Source organism: Polypterus senegalus, chromosome 7 (genome assembly GCF_016835505.1).
Source record: "Polypterus senegalus isolate Bchr_013 chromosome 7, ASM1683550v1, whole genome shotgun sequence".
NCBI classification, from domain to species: domain Eukaryota; kingdom Metazoa; phylum Chordata; class Cladistia; order Polypteriformes; family Polypteridae; genus Polypterus; species Polypterus senegalus.
In genome coordinates this window covers 164,502,163-164,523,300 of record NC_053160.1, presented here as the reverse complement: position 1 = coordinate 164,523,300, position 21,138 = coordinate 164,502,163, and the positions used below count along the sequence as shown (strand labels likewise).

General features: G+C 40.0%; 1 protein-coding gene across 2 annotated transcripts in view; it reads left to right on the top strand.

The window, feature by feature from the left end:
- The window catches only part of LOC120532961 (A disintegrin and metalloproteinase with thrombospondin motifs 19-like), a 245,910-nt gene that overhangs the window by 156,085 nt on the left and 68,687 nt on the right, over nucleotides 1-21,138 (top strand). For both annotated transcript variants that reach the window (XM_039759483.1, XM_039759484.1), the window contains exon 13: nucleotides 5,974-6,143. In XM_039759483.1, coding sequence (XP_039615417.1) covers nucleotides 5,974-6,143 — 170 coding nt within the window. The remainder of the gene's footprint in view (nucleotides 1-5,973; nucleotides 6,144-21,138) is intronic.

Below are 21,138 nucleotides of genomic sequence, written 5' to 3'. Positions count from 1 at the left end.
TTGGTGGCCAAGATAAATCCTGTGCCTTAAATATTCTTCCCAGTCAAGCACCTATTCAAATATAATGAATACTGCTGGATCTTACTATTATATATCACACAAAATATTTACAGTTTCCACAACACCCCCTTGAATGAACAAGGCATAGACAAACATGAACATTTAGAGAGTCCCATACAAGTCCAGAATAATGGAAGTGATGTAGAGTCTAGATGGCTTCGGAGCAGCCTTCCCAAAAAAAATATTCATCAGTCCTTCCAACAGATCCCAATATGTATATGTATGCTTCTGAGGTGCACCTCTCTAGGTGAATGAGCAGCACTGAAAAGGTACATTAAGTAAGGTGAAATGACATGCACCCCACAGTCCTTCACGATACTGTAAAACCGGACCTTTTGCACTAACGTCTGTGTTCTATCTGGAAATTTTTCTTTATTATTGGTAAATGAGCAGATTGAAAATATGAGCAAAAATGTGTCTTCAACAGCCCTCCCCATGGATTTATATAGTGTAACTAATACACAAAAAAGGAACTCTGATACCCACAAAGCCCCACCATATCCCACAATTCCTTTATTAAAGAAATAGCCCCCAATTGCTTTAGGAATCTAATAACAAAGAAAAAAAAAAACTTTACATATACTGAACTGAAAATTGTCAACTACTATTTGGCATCAATACATACTCATGTTCTGAGACCAGATTTTAACAGAAATAGGTAAAAGGATAATTCATGACTCCTCACACTACCACAAACCCTTTGCCTTCCCTCTGAGTATTCGCAGTATTTTCCTTTCTCGCCTCCACTTTGATGGCCCTACTCTGCTCACATAGCTTTTTTTCTAATGAAAATATGAGCCTTCTTAGTTAACCCATTGTTATCGGACTAATCTAATGGACTAAAATGCATGATGTTGCTTTTCTGTCCATTATTGTCAGTATTGTGTGATATGCTTTGGGGTTTGTTGTGCTTTACCACAAAAGCTCTATGTAAGAATATAGAAACATACTTACATGTGAGGAGGCGTTTGGCTCATGCCCTTCATGTGCTTAGTTACCAGCCTGCTGGTCCATGTTTCACAGATGGTTAGTGAAAAGATGTCAAGACCTTTACTTTAACAACATGACTGTTGACTCTCCATCTAAAAGCTTATTGTCATCAGTACCCCTGCCCAAGACCCCCGTTTCCATTTTACTATGGATCCAATTTTTTAATACCTTAAAGTTTGCTTTTTTTTTCTAATCAAGCATGCATTTTTCTTTTTTTCATAAATATATAGGACAGTGTAAACTAAGTTATGTTGGCCATTGTTTGCATTATCTTTGTAACTCATTTTTTTCTTGTCATTTCCTCTGTTAACGGAATACAAATAATAATAACGAGCAGAGCAGATGCCACTGCAAGCACCGAGAACTGAACCTGAAAACCACCGCACCAAGAGGGTAGGACATTAGAACATTAGAAAGGTCATGACGAGAACAGTCCATTCATCTACAGTAGATTATCCAAAATATTATCAAGTTAAGATTTGAAGGTCTCTGACGTCCTACTCTCCACCACACTAGTTGGTCATTTATTTTATGTGGCTATGGTTCTTTACGTGAAGAAAAGTTTTATAACATTTGTGTGAAATCTGCCCCTAACATGTTTCCAACTGTTTCCCCATGTTCTTGTTTCTGAATTTACTTTGAGGTAACAACAGGGGTCTACTGTACTAATTTTCTTTCATAATTTTAAACATTTTAGTCATGACCTTCATAATCATTGTTTGCTTAAACTGATCAGTTAAACTCCCCTCCGTCTATCCTCACAGCTCATACTTCTCAGTCCTGCAATCAGACTAGTTGTTCTACTATGGGCCTTCTCTAGCACTGCCATGTCCTGTTAGTAACATGGAGGCGTAAACTACACACGATACACCTGGTGAGGCGTCACCAGTGCATTGCGAAGCTTAAGCATAACCTGTCTTGACCTGTACTCAACACTTCATGCTGTATAACCTAACACCCTCTTGATCATTTCTATACACTGTCTTGATGTAGATAGCATGGAGTCCCCTATGACTGCTAAATCCTCTCGTAAGGTGTACTTTCAATTTTCAGGCTTGCTGTTGTGTGTCCAAACCTAACATTTTTACTTCCTACATGTAATACTTTGCATTTACTTACATTACATTTCGTCTACCTCAAATCTGCTCACGCCTGTATGCTGTCCAAACCTCCCTGTAATGATTTAGCTGATTCTACATTATCTGCCATTCCACCTTGTTTGGTATCATCTGCAAACTTCACCAGTTTTTGATTATGTTTTTGTCCAAATTGTTTATGTATATATTAAAGAACAGCAGTCCCAGCATTGACCCCTGAGGAACACCACTTTAAACATCACCAAATTGTGAAAAGGTGATACAGTCATGCAAACATCAGTGCATACAGTGTGTTAAAGGAGACACTCCTGAAGCTGCAATCAAGACACAGTATAATGTCATTCACCTGAATATTGCTGCAGAGTTTCTGAGTTCACATTTCATGCTTCACAGGGAAGTAAAAATTTTTATTGTGATTGATTTTGCATATCCAAAAATGTGAATGTATGCAGTCTTATTTCGGCCATCTGGCAAGGATTTGGTCTTCCCCCACCACTTTTTAAGAATGCTGCTCAAATAGATTGCAGACGTTCTGTCTCTCTGTTGTTCTTTTTTTTTTTTTGATGGACCGTGCTTTAGTGGATTTCTGCTCTGGTCAAGACAACGACTTAAGTGAATTGCCTCTGAGACACAGTGGTAGCTGAAGACAACTACTCATCACTTAACACATGAGAAAGCTTTGCATTGTACTTATTAATTTTAAAAAAGTCTGCTGATTGAACAAGTCTTTTATGCATCATTCTTTACAGGGGATCAGGTCTGAGCAAACTGCTAATGAATGTTATTTTGGCCGTTTGGGTTTGTACTGTGCAAAAGACGGGGTGCCACAAAACCCCAAGACACACCACACAAAACAGTCCCAAGGTGTAAAATAAAGGTTTTTACTTTCACAAAATACCTTCCCAATAAATCCACAGCCTTTCAATAAACAAACCTCCTCTTCCTCCTCCAGATGAGCTTTGCCTTCTGCCTCCCGACTCTGACTCACTGGAGGATGGTGGGTGACCCGCTTTTATGTCACACCTGGGAGTACTTCGAGTACTGGGCCATAGCACGACCGAAATACTTTTGGGTCAGACGAAAGCCTCCTGAACCAGGGAGTCCCTCTCCCTGCAGCACCCCCTGGCAACACCAAAGGACCCCTACAGTGTTGTTCCTCAGGACCATGACTCCCATACATCCTTGCGGATGTCCTAACTGAGTCCACACCAGCGGAGCACTGCCATATACTGTACTGGGGAAGGAACTGCACTGAATACACCAATTCCCCCACATTCTCCATTAATGTATCCCTTTGTAAGGATATTGCTTTAGTCCCATCCCGGTCGGGTTATGTCCTCTCATACTGTCCTTCTACTACAGCATCCTGGCCAGGAAAGGGTCCAGCATGGCATTAACAACTGTAACGGTGGGATTGTGTGTGTGTGTTTGTGTGTGGCAAGCCTTGCCTTGTCTTGTCTTGTCAGTGAAATGCATTCTAGTTAATGGGAAAGTATAAACAGAACTAGTTTTTGTGCAGTGGTCTTTTAAGAGTCTTTGAGGGCTAGGGAAGTGTCTGCCAAATATGCTTGACCAGTTATTGAGGCCAAAAATGTGGCAGTGCTTCTTTTCTGTTATTGCCACAGGAACTGTCTGGACTTGCTTCTGTTCCTCCTCATTTGGGTCTTGTTGAGGAGCATTGAGATGGCACAGTGGAGCTATGATTATTGCTTCTGTGTCACAGCTTGAAGAACATGCTTCCAGTTCTCAGCTTGGTTGCTATGTGAGACAAGTTCACATTTTCCTCGGTTCCTTGAATTTTTTCCCCCTATGCTCAGATGTTCTCCCTTATTTTGGTAACACTAAATGCCCCATGCATGAGTGAGTTTGCCTTCCATTCAAACTGCATCCCCATGCAGAGTCTGATTGCTGTCCTTCTCTGGTTCTAAACAAACTTATAATGGAAAAATTGGTGGGTTAAGGAAATGGATAGGGAATGAGGTGTCTGTGTAGGCTGATGGTTGTCATTTACTTCCTGCTGACAGCTGCAGGCTAATCCCTGTGGTTTCTGCTCTGTTGATGTGGCCACATGCGGCGGCTGTCTCCTTTTTTTGCATGTCATCTCTACTTAGGTTGCCATTTTTGTTTTATGATAAATCTTCCCGGAGTGTAAGTCTTGCTCTCACGTTTGCAGACATTCCTTTATTGATGGTGCCAATGCACAAAGATTTCTGAGAAGCTTCTTCTGCACACCCAGATGAGGGACACAGAGGCAGCATACATTCTGCTCTTAAATGCATGGACATTTTTACACTTAATCCCAGGGTATGTAAGGCAGCTTCTCCACTGTTAGGACCGAGGAGCAAAATGCTGCTTACTTCACCTTGTTCCTTTCACATAAACTTGTGACAATCACCCTTCATTTTACCAGAATTGTAGACTGTTATGAACTGGAGAGTTCCAAAGTACAATAGTCCCAAAACAAATCTTAAAAAATGCCTGCTAGAAGGGGGGAACCATCAAACCCCATTTAGTCACAACAAGGGCAAATGTTGAATCTCTATTAAATAAAACGTTTTTTTAATGGCTCTGTTTAACAAATGACGCACAATGAGATGCAAGTTTTCTTTATAAGGCCAATGGCAGTCCTTTGCAGAGATGGGGAACCACACACAAACACAATCCAGTAGGCAAAGTCAAAAACAGAGCATGAGGTTATAAGTCCAGAAAGTGCACAAAAAGCACAGAATTGTCGATACTCGAAATTTCACAGACTGACCAAAGGCATCACATTCAACGAACCGCAAGGGACTTGATAAGACTGAGGGCAGTCCCTTTCATTGATGGGCTGGTAATCCCACTTTTAAGGAACTGCCCACAAAATACATGGCACGTGAAAAATGATATCTAGGAATAATGAAACTAAATGATTAACTATGTTAACTTAAACAAATAAATTGAAATAAAGGAAAAAAAAATGGCATTTGAACCCCAGCCGTCGCAATAAAAATAGGAAATTCAGTCCCCCTCCTGCTTCTCCTCTGTCTGTCGTCCAGCTTGTCAGATCCTTCTATCCTGCTAAGGTGGCTTCCTCACATAGGCTGTCACTGGTCATCTCCTTCTACCATAATGCCAAACCAGCTATAAATTACTATGCTCGTCTCTAAACCATGTGGTACCCTATCCCTATAAAACTGTAGATGAGATGCGACTCTACTAGCAAGTCATAAGTGATTCATGTGCCAGTCCGCTTCACTGATCATCCCAGGTAGGTGATGCCATACATTCAGTAAGTGATTTGTCTGCTAGTTTCTACACTGCCACTTCCTATGCTCCCATTTCTGCTGCAAGTTATGATTGGCTGCAACATGGAAGAGATACAGAGACAGTACAGAGGAGGCTCAACTAAAGCCCTTAAACAAACACACCTGTTTATCGATTTACGTAATAATGGAAATTGCTCCACCCTACCAGGCATGAGCAAACTTCCTTTCTGTTTCACCTTAAAAGAAGGACAAATGGTGACTCACCTCATCTTCCATCTGTTACATTATATTTGACAGATTTCCAAGGTGCATAATAATTGCTTTACACTTATTTTTTCCCATTTAAGCACAGGCCAGTTCAGTCCCTTGCCAAAGGTTGAATAAGAGATCAGTGTTAGGGACAGACCCTACATCACTGTTGTGTTCAAGTCAAATAATGTAACTGTTACTTATCATAGCCCGCCTTGTGTAAGGTAAGAATATGAATGCCATCTGTCCTTGACTCTCAACACATCTCCAGATGTGCATCATTGTGTGAAGAATTAAATAGACTCTAATTTCTCCATCTTGTGTCTTCTCAGCCCTGGCAGTAAAGGGAGAGACTGCGCTGGCTCCAGAGTCCAATATCAATTGTGTGAGAATGGGCCCTGTCCAGTGGGGGCGCCTGCATTCCGGGATGTGCAGTGTCAGAGCTACAGCAGGCTGTCCCATCACAAGAACACGCTGCAGTGGCATTCCGTCACACAGGAAGGTAAGTGGATCTCATAATGGCTTTCCATTCTACTCTAATTCATATTAAACAAAGGTAGCTTGAGGTTTACCCAGTTTCTTTGAAGTAGGACAGGACAGTATGGCCTGAAATCCATATCGCAGTATAACTTAAAATTCTGCTGGTTTTGCTAGATACCTTTATAATATATCTATATGTATAAAATGCTAAGGGTTGTGTTTGCCTGTCTTGCGAGTACTTGTAGACCACTTGGGCTAGAACCTTGATTGTGGTTATAATCAAAAGGTTAAGACATAATAGAACCTGGGGAAGCAAAAAATTTGGGTTGTGTCAACGTACATGAAGGGATCAGGTTTCATGTCTTTCTTTTGGCAAACTGCTTGAGAGGGTGAAATGGCAGAAAGAAAAGAACAGCTGCAACATCTGCCGAGTGTGAAGGGCATTGCTGAGCCCTCTGATAGGAAGCAAAGAACAGCAGCACCATCTGCTGAGTGTCAAGTACAATATAGTGATCCCTCACCTATCGCGGGGATTACGTTCCAGAACCCCCTGCAAAAGGTGAAAATCCGCGAAGTAAAAACCATATGTTTATATGGTTATTTTTATATATTTTAAGCCTTTATAAACTCTCCCACACTCATAAACATTTCCCGCACAGTAATACAACATAAACTCTTTGTATTCTCTTATTCTTCTGCAAGGAAATGCACAACAGTTAACTCTTTACACAGCGAAACATGTTGATGCTGAATATGCGAGATGAGACTTCCTGGTTAATGCAGCAGAATCGAATTCGGTGCTCCGTCGCTGAGCCAATCAGCACACAGGAACTTAACTGCGTGCTCTGATTGGTCAGCTTCTCAGCCATCCGCCAATAGCTTCTCTTGTATGAAATCAACTGGGCAAACCAACTGAGGAAGCATGTACCAGAAGTAAAAAGACCCATTGTCCAAGCGAAAAATCTGCGTTATATATTTAGATATGCTTACATATAAAATCTGCAATAGAGTGAAGCCGCGAAAGTCGAAGCATGATATAGAGAGGGATTACTGTATACAGAATGACCGTGTGACAAAGAAGGACAAATGTCTACGCAAACTGCTGTGTGCTCCAGTCCTCGCACCCAAGTGATCATTATGATTGTAAAACACACTGCTTCACACCATTGTGGTGCAAAAAAGAACTCAAGCGGTGAGATCATCATTTGAGTTTCAAGACAAACTCAGGAGACACTTTAGTGACTCTTTACAATGGCTGCCAGTTAGATTTAGAGTTGCTTTTAAAATTTTCATTCTGGCTTTTAAATCACTTCATGCTGCTGCCTATTTATGTGAATTGTGTGTTATACACCAGCCATCCAGAGAGCTTCGATCTACCAGTCAGTTGTCTCTTGTTGTCCATTGTACTAAGTGCAAAACTAAGGGGGACAGGCTGCTGCACCTCATCTATGGAATTCTTTACCTAATTACATTAAGGAGCCATCCTCACCTGAACTGCTTAACACTAGACTGAAGACGCATTTCTATTCTCTCGCTTTCTGTGCCTGTCAGTGATACTGATGGTATCCCTCCTTTTAGTCATCTGTTTGTTTCAATTTACTGTTGGTTTTATTGTATTTTATTGTATTGTTTCTGTTTATTTTATTTATTTTTATTGCATTTTATATTGTAAAGCACAGGGTTACTGATGTTGTTTTAAATGTGCTCTATAAATAATATGATATTGACATTGACACATTGAAGAATAATGAGAACCAATAAGATAAAAAGACAGTTAAGTACAATGCAAAACTGAAAACTTCATCTTACTCGGCATGAAGCACTTTTATTTGAGATCCTGAGGTATGTGTGTTTCCTAGTTTTTATATACTTTTCAGACTAAAACCTATTTAACAAAATAACAAATGTAATATTGTACTGACTGCAAGAGGTGGCAGCAGCTTTGAGAGAAATTAGAATCAAAATGTCAAGGCAAGCATCAGCACCATCTAATAGTTAAGCAATCAGGGATCAGGATGTGTTTTTTAGAATTGTAGTCAGGACATGGTGCAGGAAATTTTGATAGCCAAAAAATTAAAAAGGAACACAAAATCAGAGCCAAAACTGCAAATCATAGTCGAAATGTTTGACTATGATTTCAAAAATGATAAAGAATGAATGCAATGATATTTTGAAAGAATTAAATGAAGGGCAACCACAAAATACAAAACCTGGAGATGTTTGAAATTGGGGCCAATTCAACATTGTGAAAAACATATCTAACACTAAAAATGTGACCACAAGATAACTTGACATTTAAAACTCATAAGGCAAGGTCAAAATTATTTTAAGAGGTCATGGAGAATTTATAAAAAATTTCAAACAAAAAGTCTGATCTTGACAATTACTGATTAATGCCATCAAAAATGAGCAGTTGATCCATGTTAGTGTATGTTAATGCTCTGCTACCTCAAATAGGTTTGAGTGCAGGTGTTCACCCCTCTTGAACCGATAAAGGCACAGCTTTGCTCTCTCTTCTCTCTCTCTCTCTCTCTCTCTCTCCTCGTCTCTCTCTCTGTCTCTCTCTCTCTCTCTCTCTCTCTCGCAGCCATTACCAAGGAAGCACAGCAGAAGACATAGCCATTATGTTTCAGCCAGGGTTCTCCTCCTGGCTGGGATTCAGATGTCTCGTTTATGTCTGTTTTTTTCACAATGAAACTCACCAACGGTAGCAAATTCAATGAACCGCAAGGGACTGTGTTTTTTTTTTTTATTCATCCTTTATAGTTTTGAAGGCAGTTCCTTGACTGTGATAGGCAGGTAGCCAAACACATGGCACATTGACAAAGATACTTAGACATAAAGTAACTAAATGATCAAAAATAAAAAAGATAAGAAATTAACAAAACCCTGTCTGAAACATAACAGCAGCTTCTTCCTGTCCTTCCTTTGTGTTTGCACTGACTCACCAATCAAGTTGAACCGCACAGTAATACAGATCAACCAGTAAATCACCTACTACTATATTGTATATTGAATGTCAGGGCAGTTTTTGTAGTGTTGTATTTCTGAGACGTTCCAAAGGTGTAACAGCAGTCCTATGTATGTGTATCTAAAGTGAGAGATTATGCCTTTGCCAAATGCTGGAATAAGCCTCAAACACTGGCCTTTTTAGATCACTGGAATCAGTACTCATTTTTTATGCTGTATCAAAGGCCAGAAATTCTCAGGGTTGATATAAATGTCAATGTCCTCTGCCAAAGTGTTCTCACTGACCTCCCTCGCTCTGCAAACATCACACCTTTTTTCCTGCAGTCGCAAGAGGTAGTTTAACTGGACCTCTTGCTCTCGCCTTTAAAGGAATAAATAAATGCATGTGTTTCAGATGCTAGACTTGGTTTCTACACCTGCTTGGGCCCTGAGAATTTCTCTGGTTTGGGCTGCGTGCCATAACTGGCTTTGGCCTTCTCCGACCTCACACTGTGCTTTCCGCCCAGTCTTGGCACATGGTTACAAAACCATCTGTTTCCTGGGAGGAGAGACACGTGTTTGCAGATGTTCTAAAAGAGAAAGAAAGAGAGAAAGAAAGAAAGAAAGAAAGAAAGAAAGAAAGAAAGAAAGAAAGAAAGAGAAAGAAAGAAAGATCAGGTCATTATTCTAGGAGTGCATGTACAGGTGGTGTACTACTACCATTGCTTTAGGGCCCACACAGTGACAAGCTGGGCTGGTCTTGTTACTAGGGCTGCAACTAATAATTATTTTGGTAGTTGATTAATCGTTCAGTTTTTTTTTTAATTAGTCATGATTATTTCATGCCTGGCTATTTTGAAGCCTGCAACCTGTGGTTGCACATCCTGTTCTGGGCTCCAGTGCATGGCTTACCTTATCTGCTCACGTCTATCCACCTGTGAATGTCACCCTGATGTCTGTGAATTAACATGATTAAAATTAATAATAATCAAATTAAAATAACAACCAGTGAAACATATGAATTTGAAAATAATCAGATGTTCTTATATTAGTCTGACCATCAAAATAAAAAAGAAATACATTAAACAATACAAACTAATGTTCACATAGTCTAAACAAATAAAGTGCATTTAACTTAATCTATAAATACATCATCTGCTGTGGGTTGGCACCCTGCCCAGGATTGGTTCCTGCCTTGCTCCCTGTGTTGGCTGGGATTGGCTCCAGCAGACCCCCGTGACCCTGTGTTTGGATTCAGCGGGTTGGAAAATGGATGGATGCATGAATATAAATACATCATTAAAGCTGACATAAGCTATATAGACATAAACTATATAATGTGTAAAGCCTGAAGTGCAAAGATCAAGTAAACACTTTCACAAAATGTTCAAGGACAATACAATAGCTTCCGTGGCGCAGTGGTAGGAATTGCTGACTTGTAATCAAGAGTCCCCCGGTTCGATCCTGACTGCCTCGTGTATTTACTGTTTTGAGTAGTGAGTTGCTCTTATTGTTAATATTATACAGTACACACATACATTTGGTTTGTGTCTGTAACAGCCGATGTACATTTATAGTACTTGTAAAAGTTGCCGTTTTTATTTTTCATTTTTTTCCTCTAAGTCACGATCATGATACATACTACTGCCACCCCAGGGATCTGACGCTGTTACTTTTTATCTGAAACTGGGAATAACTGTAGATGTGAGTGGTGTTTTGAGGCAGTGTAACTGGTCATTCTCAGATCTGGATGGATAAAAGATGACATACAAACGCTGGCGAATCTGCCTTATTCGTATCTCATTGTCGCTTGATTTTTTTTATTCAATTACAGTATATTGAGTGTTCCTGCTTACGCTGAATTAGTATGCGCCTTATGGCCCGTGATGTCAAAGCCACACTGACAAAAAAACAGAGACACAGGTATATATATTTGGAATTATTAATTTTCTGTCCTTATAGTACATTTCGAAAACATTGTGACACAGATGCAACATTATTCATATTAATCCCGATCTTGCCCAGTCTGCATAGGACTCCAGGACATGCAGAGGAAAGAATGTTCCTCTGCAAGGTGAGCCACGCGCTCTTTTCTCAGTGGACCCCGTGCATGCCTTGCACAGTACATATGCTTTGATAGCCACCAGGTCAAGCTTGTTATAGCACAAGCAACGAGCCATATTTGTGTGCTGCTGCTAGCACTGAATAAGCTCACGCCTTCTGGTGTAAGCACGGGGAAAAAAGAAAGAGACAAATATATGTGACATTTTGAAGAAATCATTGTGTGACCTGAATAGTACCAATCAGAAAACATCATCGCACTAATGCAATATTATTTGAAAACGAACAGATCGTGTGTAAATTTGTTACTTGTAAAAGTTAGTTTTTTCACTTTTATTTTCTCACTCGCTCACGCTCTCCCTCCCTCCTGATTTGACCCTAACTAACTATCTAACAGCACCAGCATAAATTCTCAAGAGATGGCAGCATCACAGCTCCAGGATGCTTGTGTTTCAGGTGCTGATGCATCGCAGTGGTGCTGCCATGAAAAGAAAGCTCCGCTTTGCATAATCTGCATTCGACTTTTTTCTTTTTCAGTGAAGTGCTCCCACACTTTAGAAAGTTTCTGTCTCAATTTTTTTTTCCATCTCCTTCCCCTTCTTCCTCCATTACAACCATGTTTATTTTCCTCTACATTCTTCTTCTCCTCAGACGTTCTTTCATATGTTGGTAGGACTGTGTGCAGTCTTGACAAACAATAACAAACAATACTGCCCACAGATGTTCGTATAGTGCATTGCAGTCACAAAAACCAATGTGGTTCTTTGTGACTGGAACCTCTATTGAAGTTCTGTTTATGACGCATTGACAATAAAAAATCCGCGTTGACGATTTTTTGTAGTCGACTTGGATGATTACGTCGACTAATCATTGCAGCCCTACTTGTAACACAGACAAGTTATATAAGAAAGGCCACAGCAGACTCTTTTCTTTTCTTAGGAGATTGCACTCTTTTAATGAAGGTAGTGACGTTTATCATATCTTCTATAACTCTATGATGGCCAATGCAACTTTCCATTCTGTAGTGTTGTGGTCTGGTAACATCACCTCAAGAGAGGCCCACCAAATCATGAAGTTAATTAAAAAAGCTCAAAAGATTCAATTATGAGACACACTGTTGACCCACTGGAGGTAGCAGAGGATGAGAGAATAAAGGCAACATGCTGCACCTCCTCTCTCTGACACACTAACACTGGTGACTGTCATACAACAAATTAGTCAACAGAAGTATATCAAGAGATGTGACTGGGGCTCCTTTGCACCAACAGCGAAACGCCATGTTAATGCCTCACTGTGACCACTCTCTTGTCTTTTGCCAAGTCAGAAGTTTTTTTTTTATTGTTGTGTGTATTTGGGGGGGAGTTGTTACTGCTTATTACAATATTTCTATATTTCTGGTTCTATAAAAGTTAAGCTTACCCTTGGGAAAAACAAAGTTCTGCCTATCTATCTATCTATCTATCTATCTATCTATCTATCTATCTATCTATCTGTCTGTCTGTCTGTCTGTCTGTCTGTCTGTCTGTCTACAATTGTGCTAGGTTTGTGAATCCACACCTACATCCTTAAACTAGATTAAGAGAATCCAATTAAACAAATGACCCAAATACATTATAATTTTTCATTTATTTATTGAGGAAAATGATCCCATTTTACATATTTGTGTGTAAAAAAGTATGTGAATTTGTTCTTAAGGTAACTGGTGTGACCCCCTTGTGCAGCAAGAACTTCATCTTGGAGGGGTTTTAGCTCATTCTTCTGTACAGACCTATTTAAATTCAAGTATGTTGGTGGGTTTCCTTCCATGAAGTGTTTGCTTCAGGTCTTTCCATAACATTTCTTTAAGATTAAGGTCAGAACTTCAACTAAGAAATTCTAAAAAATTTCTACTGCTTTAACCATTCTTTGGTATAATGACTTGTGTCTTAGGTTCGTTGTCATGCTTGATCCTGTTGACCTTCTGTTGACAAGCAGATATCCTGATATTTTCCAGTAGAATTTGCAGGTAAAATTCAGAATTCATCATTCCATCAATGATGGCAAGCCATCATGGTCCAAAGACAGTAAAACAGGCCCAAACCATAATACGGCCACCACCATATTTCACAGATTAGGTAAGATTCTTATGCTAGAATGCAGTGTTTGCCTTTTGTCAAACATAGTACTTCTCATTCAAGCCAACATTTTCTACACATAGAGCATTATTCCAGTTGTCTTCTGGCTTATTTATGTTTCTTTAGCAAAGAAAGACAGACAGGAATGTTCTACTTATAGAGTTATGGCTTTCTCCTTACAACCCTGCCATGCACACCATTGTTGTTCAGTGCTCTCCTGATACTGGATTCATAATTATTGACTTTAGCCAATGCAAGAGAGGCCTTTAGATCCTTAGACTTTACCCTGGGGTTCTCAGTGAGTTCCTAGAATAATATGCAAACCTTGCTCCTGGAGTGATCTTTGCTTGTCAACCACTCCTGGGGATGGTAACAATGATGTTGAATTTACTCCATTTGTGCATGATCTACCTAACTGGGACTGCATGAAGTGGGTTTTAGCCTCACCTGGGGAGGCAAAAGGGAGGGTGGGGGTTAAGGGGAAGAGAAAGAGAGCAGGCTTGATCTATATCTAATCTATCATCTCAATCTTTATAATTATAACTATCAACGTAATAATAAGCTGCATGGCAACAACTCTTGGGGGAATAGGAAATTAAGACCTAAACTATTTCACTTCCAGTTAAGACTATAATATGACACCAAAAACTCAGAATCAGTGTCTCCATGATGGGACAGTTAACCGTAAGCTGGAATGTTAAAGGCCTGAATCACGAATTAAAGAGAAAGAAAGTACTTTCTCACCTAACAGGTCTAAATGCTAAAATAGTATTTTTACAGGAAACCCACTTACTAAGTAAGGATCAGTTCCGGCTGCAAAAGACTGGACTGGCCAAATGTTCCATTCTAGTTTTACAAAGAAAACTAGAGGGGTGGGAATTCTCATACATAGAACAGTACCATTTGTAGCATCAGATGTAGTATTGGATCCTGAAGGGAGATATGTGATGGTCATGGGAGACTTATCTAACTGTAAAATGATTTTGATAAATGTTTATGCACCTAATGTTGATGATAAGGAATTTATACAAAATTTATTTGCATCCATTCCCAATCTGAACACTCATAAACTTATAATGGCTGGGGACTTTAATTGTGTTCAAATCCACTTTTAGATAAGACTTCCTCCACAGGGGGAACGGCAACTAACACCGCAAAGATAATTACAAAGTTTATAACTGATCACAACTTATCAGATCCCTGGAGGTTTTAAACCCAAATTCAAGAACATATTCTTTCTACTCACCAGTACATCATTGCTACTCAAGGATTGATTACTTCTTTATAGATAATAACTTCTTGCCTAAGATTAAATCTTGTAAATACGATGCTATTGTTATTTCAGACCATGCTCCGATGATCTTGGAGCTGAAATTACTAAGCCCCATACACTCACCCGCAGATGGCGTCTCAATCCGCTTCTATTAGCTGACGAGAATTGTACTGAATTTATATCCAAACAAATTGAATTCTTTCTAGAGACAAATACATCCCCTGAGATCTCTGCAGGAATACTCTGGGAAACTCTTAAGGCCTTCTTAAGAGGACAGATTATCTCATATCTTTCCCACAGAAATTCTACTTATAGAGTTACAATGGACTGTCCAGACCCTTAATGGTTTTATAACTTTTTCTAGACTGGTAAGCATCAGCAGCATTTTTTCCTGAGGTCCTTAGAATTCTTGCTTGATTGAAGCATAACACAGTTACACAAACCTCTATGGTGAAGATCATGAATAATGTTCTTTAAATAGGATCAGGATCTGAGGCTGATAGGAGGTGCATGGGGTGGTAATGAGAGATGGTTTGGAAGTCTTGGTGGGCAAAATTTGGGAGCCATCCAGGCAAGCTGGGTAAACCCAGATCTTTACACAGATGATGATTTTAAATGTTAATTGTTATTTAACAATTTATGTTGTGCAGAATGTGCTGTATTGTCGCCGAACTAGTGGAAGTAATAATAAATGCTGTTCTTTATACTACTAGATGCAATAACAATGAACTGAATTCAGCAGAAGTGAAGTACAAGTTGTAAACCTATTTGGTGAAACCACCATTCCCTGCTAGCATAAATAGTTTAACTTTCCCAAGCCAGCCATATGTATATATTAAGTAAGAAGTCAAGCAACTGCCCTGTGCAGGCACTAGCATATTGGCACCCAGGTGTGCCCTGCAGTGGTGTAAGGGTAAAGTTCAGAGCTTACATGGAAATCAAGGTCATCTGCCACTGAATTTTGGCTGATATCCCATGATCTCCACACTCCACAGCTGATTAGGCTTTCGACCCTGAGAATTCCTCTGGTTTGGGCTGAACGCCATATGTGGCTTTGGCCCTCTCCAACCTCACACTGAGTTTGATGGCCAGTCTCAGCAAATAATTTCTTCCTGGGAGGAGGGACATATGCCTTGCAGGTGTTTTAATTGTGCAAAGAAAGAAAAAAAAAGTGAAAGAGGAGCCAGGCTCGTCCAACCTGGGGCCAGAAGGCACAATTTTTTAAAATTTCTCACAATTTGTTTGTACAGTTTTTCTGCTTTAATTTTGTACAAAATAAGAAGATGGGTCAGAAAAGATGGCCACTCATATACTGTATTTCATGGATTTCTCCCAATATGTCTACTTGTGATGTTCCATCTGTCTCAGTTGTGCCTCCTCCAAATTCATGGCATCATCTTCTACCTTTACAGGTTGAAATTAGTGGTACACTCTTACAGCTCCAATGTTTTTATCCGTATTTCAGCTTACACCATGCAAGGAGTGTCGGGGGTGCCTTTGAGGTTTTACAACAGAAACAGACATTTGGCAGAGGAACAGAAGTGTAGCCACACAGCTCTGCAGATCATCACTGTTGCTGCATTTGTGGTGCAGTAACTGCGTGTTTAGGTTGTCGATTCCTATTGCTGTTGAGTTTCTGAATTTCACAGGTAAAGACTTATTTCACAGGCCATGGCGTAGACAAGAGAATTTAGTTCTGCTTTCATCGTAATGTTCAAATCTCACTTCTTTAACTAACTCTTTTAAAACAGACCAGACCCAATGTGCTAATGCTGGATGTTAATTCAATTTAGTTTATCGTCTGTATGTGTATGTAAGTACCATTTCGTTCATTATTCTACCCCTTTAATTGCTGTTTCGCTTGATATAAATTCAAATGGAATTAATTATTACTTTTCAAATGATGATTTTCAGATAAATTTGTCGATGGCTTCATTAGATGTAGCTGTTGTTATTTATTTATTAGTTTTTAATATGTTTTTTGGAAGCAAAACATTATAACAAAACACAACTTGATCAAACAAATGAAAATAACAAGCAGGTACAATAGTGTGCTTCAAAAGTAATCCATGAAGTTCATCATTTAAAGTTTACTTTAGGATAAAATGAATGAGTTCTTGTCACATTCTTATAGAATTCTGAACAGATCCTTTTAAAAAGGAATTTTAATTTTTTTCTACTATTGGATAATATAGAACATTGCTTTTCCATTGAGTTATGGAGTGAGGATTGTGATTCTTCCAGTTGAGCAAAATAAGTTGGAAGTAGCATGATATAAGGTATTATAAAAGATTTTTCATGGCATAATACTATCCCATCTGCTATATCTGCAAATATTGCTGTTAGGCAGTAAGGCATTCGGAACAATTTTACGTCCAAGGGTTATACAACAGTTTTTGCCCAAAATGATTTAAGTGTGGGACATTCCCAAAACGTGACCTAGCCATGCAGTCCAAGAACTTCATGACATTGCTCACAGCTTGGATCTTGCTTGATGCATTTTAGATGAGATACAGTATATATAATTGATTTCAAGTTTTTAGCTGAATTAGGGCAGTGTTTCTCAATCTCTTTGGTGCTTTGATTTATGTTTTCCCAAAAAAAGATCAAATAAGGAGTGCCCTTATAAGGGGTCCACCCTTGCAAATTGCACATGAGCAGGGGGAGGTCAAGCACGATGGTCAGAATGTGAGGGGAATCGATTGTCGGAGCAGCAACCCACCATCTATATATATAATTCACTAAGGCAAGACAACCATGAAAAGCACGCCGGAAGGGGCGTGGATTCACTAAGCCCGACAAGTGAGACACCTATGGCGCACACAGGAAGGAGCCACGCCCACCAACTCCAAGACCATTGGATACGACGACAACTCGCAGGGCCACGCCCACCAACTCAGACGCGATGACACAGAAAAAATGGCGTCATTTATGTTCGTCTGTTGTAGAGGCCACATGCAGTGCAGGTCAGGTTAATGTCATGTACCTCCGAGCTACGTTCACTGTTCATAGAGGCATGTTTCTCGCGGAGGTGAATCGCCATATGCAGCGTGTGAAACGGTTTGCGAGGGGTATCCCATGGGATCCTTAAAACAATCCTTTAAAACTGAGGTTAAAGCACAATGAAGGAATCAGTCTTTAAAAACCAATAAGCCCTGTGCCTCTGTTTCATTACCGTCTCACCTGCTTCACCAATGCAGGCCCTGCAACAGTCGAGACGCTCTGTCAGCAGCTGACCTTCTCTGTGCCTGACCGGTTCACACAGAGGCAGCGCAAGTGAAAGCCGCGCCAGAGACAGACAGAGGCACACACACAGGCAGCTGGTGGGCGGCTCTCCGTGAGTTTCTCTTGCGAGCGGACACATGACCAGGCGGTGTGTATGCTTCGAGAACGAGGCTGGGCTGTTGCGACCGGGCACATGAGCAGGCAGTGTGTATGCTTCGAGTGCGAGGGTGGATGCGACAGGACCATCTAGGAAAAATCATGTCGCGGATGGGATTCGCTGTATGCAGTGTGTAAAACAGTTTGTTTGTCGCAGATGTGAATCGCTGTATGCGTCGTGTAGAGCAGTTTGCGAGGGGTGTCCCTGTGTCTTTCCAGAAGTGTTCAACCATCAATAAATAATTATGCGGCGTTTGTTATGCTGCGGGTTCACTATTGTGTTGTATTTTGCTCTCTCCAGAGTTCCATCTTTTCATTCACTTACTGTTGTATTCTCACACTAACCTGTTTTAGACAACCGTGTCTTTCCAGAAGTGTTTACCATTCAATAAATAATTATGCATGAGATTGAGCGTGTGTCTAGGCGTGGGTAAGCCGTTGAACCCCATTCGGGCTGCAAACCGTGGAATTGCCACTAAGTGCGACTCATACGCTCCCACTGTTTTCGTTTCTACCCTTTGTACACACCCCCCTCTCACACGTTGACTGTTAATAAAGGCATGTTTCTCGCGGAGGTGAATCGTCATATGCAGCGTGTAAAGCTGTTTGCGAGGGGTATCCCATGGGATCATTAAAACATTCCTTTACAACTGAGGTTAAAACACAATGAAGTGAGCAGTCTTTAAAAACGAGTTTTCGTTACGACGCTTGCGACGCGTGCACCATAGCAAACTGTTTTACACGCTACATACAGCAATTCGCATCCGCGACAAACATGCGTCTTCTTAGATGCTCCTGCACTTTGTACACACCCCCCTCCCACCTCGCTACGCCACACGGACGATTGTGTGTTGGTTCGTTCCGTGCATTGTTACAATGTTGCTTTTCTTGCTGATTTATTACATCACCGATTTTGCAAATGTTGAATTTTCTCCCTGTGCTTAAAAATTATTAAAAAAACCGGCCTGATTATGCGGCGTATGGCACGCCGCGAGTTGGCTAGTCCAATATAAACAATAGTAACTCGCGCCTCACTTTCAGTGAGTGGTTGAGAAACACTGAATAAGGGCATGGTTAGTGCATATTGAACTAGAGTATATTTTATGAATGCTATGCCATTCCTGTTGCCCGCTTAAATCATTAAAGGGTAAGGCCCTTTTTTTTCCACGCATGAAACAACTGAGCTGTAGATTTATTTCTGTGGCTTCCCTAAAACTTCTGCAAGGCTTTTATTTGATCACCTTGATCATGTCTCCATCATACTCAGGCTTACTTTCCTCTTCAAGATTATCAATAAACTCTACTAAGATGACTTTTTTCATTAGAATTTTTGAGGTTCATTTTGAGTCTTATCTTTAGTCAACTACTTGCATCCTGTATGTGATCATTAACATGGCCCTGGGGTAAGATTTATAAAAAGAGGCTTAAAAGTGTGTGTATGCAACTTCCCACTCAAAAATCAGAATTTTTGAAAGAAAACTTGGCGAGGAAACGTCTGTGTATTTACAGCAACTCTGACCCATCTGTATACAACAGTTTGGGGAAACTGGGAAATGGCAAAACCCTTGATCAAGTAGGGAAATGCAGACAAACCGGCTAAATGCCAACTCACATGTATAATAATTCATATCACTGAGCTATTGTTATAATTTGTGTTGATGTGACAGAAATGATGAATATGATGTATAAAATTTATATTAGATCACTTTAAAGATGGCCAATTTTGCACATTTGTACAGAACGTTTTTGTTTTTTCATCAGTTTATATTGGATACCTTTGGTCACTTTTCAGGATAAGAAGCCAAACGACAGTAAAAATACAGATATAATTCACTGGCTGCATACAGAAAGCTCATGTCCTATAGCCTAAATAGATTCTAATGGTTTCACACAATATGGCTTGTTCAGCACTACTTGCAACTGGTTAGATTTGAAGGGAATGAGCTTTTAGGGATCAGCCCAATTTTTCCCCATGATGATGACTGTCTTATGAGCTGATTTAGGCTTTCAAGAGCCATTCTTTTGGAACTGTATGCTGATTTGGAAAGTAAGACTGGCTGAAATTGGGCTGTACCTGTTCATAATTGGATATTAACAACAGCTGGCTTTCTGGGAACAGGCACCTCCCAGAGGAAATTGACCAGTAGCTCAGGAATATCTCACCCAAACTTTAGCTCCTTCAGGGCTGCTGTGCTGGAATCCATAAACCGACCGACATGGCACTACATTCAGCTTCTGTATAGTTTTATATGACAACATAAAAAGGAAATTTACAGTAGTGTTCGGTTTTCCTATCGCAGCCTTGGCGATTCACAACATTCAAATTGTACTAAGGGCACCTAGCAAGTATGAAGCTGCTTTAGTTAAACAATAGCAGTTACATTCCATCAACACACAAGTCACCTGTAATGCCAAGATGAGACTGACAAGCATTGTGGTTCAGTGGTCTGGTTTTAGCACATGATTAATTTATTTTGAGGCAAAGTCATGGTTTGCGGACAAAGTGTTGATTGTGCTATTAGTGCTGGCTGTCTTGGTAAGGCAGTTGGATGAAACCTCCATGTTTTGCATGGCCTATACCATTCATTGTATCAGCAAACACATTATTACATGTGCGACGTGAGAGTGAATTCCTGCTGAGACGCTGGTACCTTAAACCTTTCCCTGACCCCAGAGTGCAGAGGAGAGGCAGGCATTTTAATGCCATGTGGAGCCCACCATAGGACTCCTCAAATGCAGGGGGCAGTGTCTGGGTGCATGTTGCATGTTAATGAAGTTCATTAGCATAGTCCAGATATGATTGTTTCAGAGTGACAGCCAGGTGGGGTTGAGGAACATTCACACATGCACATTTACATGATGATTGTGATTTATAAAAGGTGAACGGCATAGAAAAGTGTTTTTTAAATCACATTTTTTGTTAGTGTATGCATTTTCCTGCATTCACCTTACCAAGATTTATAAATTTGAACCCTGATTTTTAGCCAGTACATCTCCTGCATTTTTAAAGAACATTCTCGATGATGACTTTGTATTTATATCTAAGTCCTAAATGTGTCTAGTATAATTTCTTGTTTGTTGTTAGAACACCCTTTGAAAAGTCACTAAGCTTTGTCAATATGTGCTCTTCAAAGTGATTTTCTTAATATAACCTCTCGCACAACATGGTATGTAACTCTCAGAAAATACTCAGACTTGATTTGCCTCCTATTCATACATGCTGCTATGGACAAAGGTGA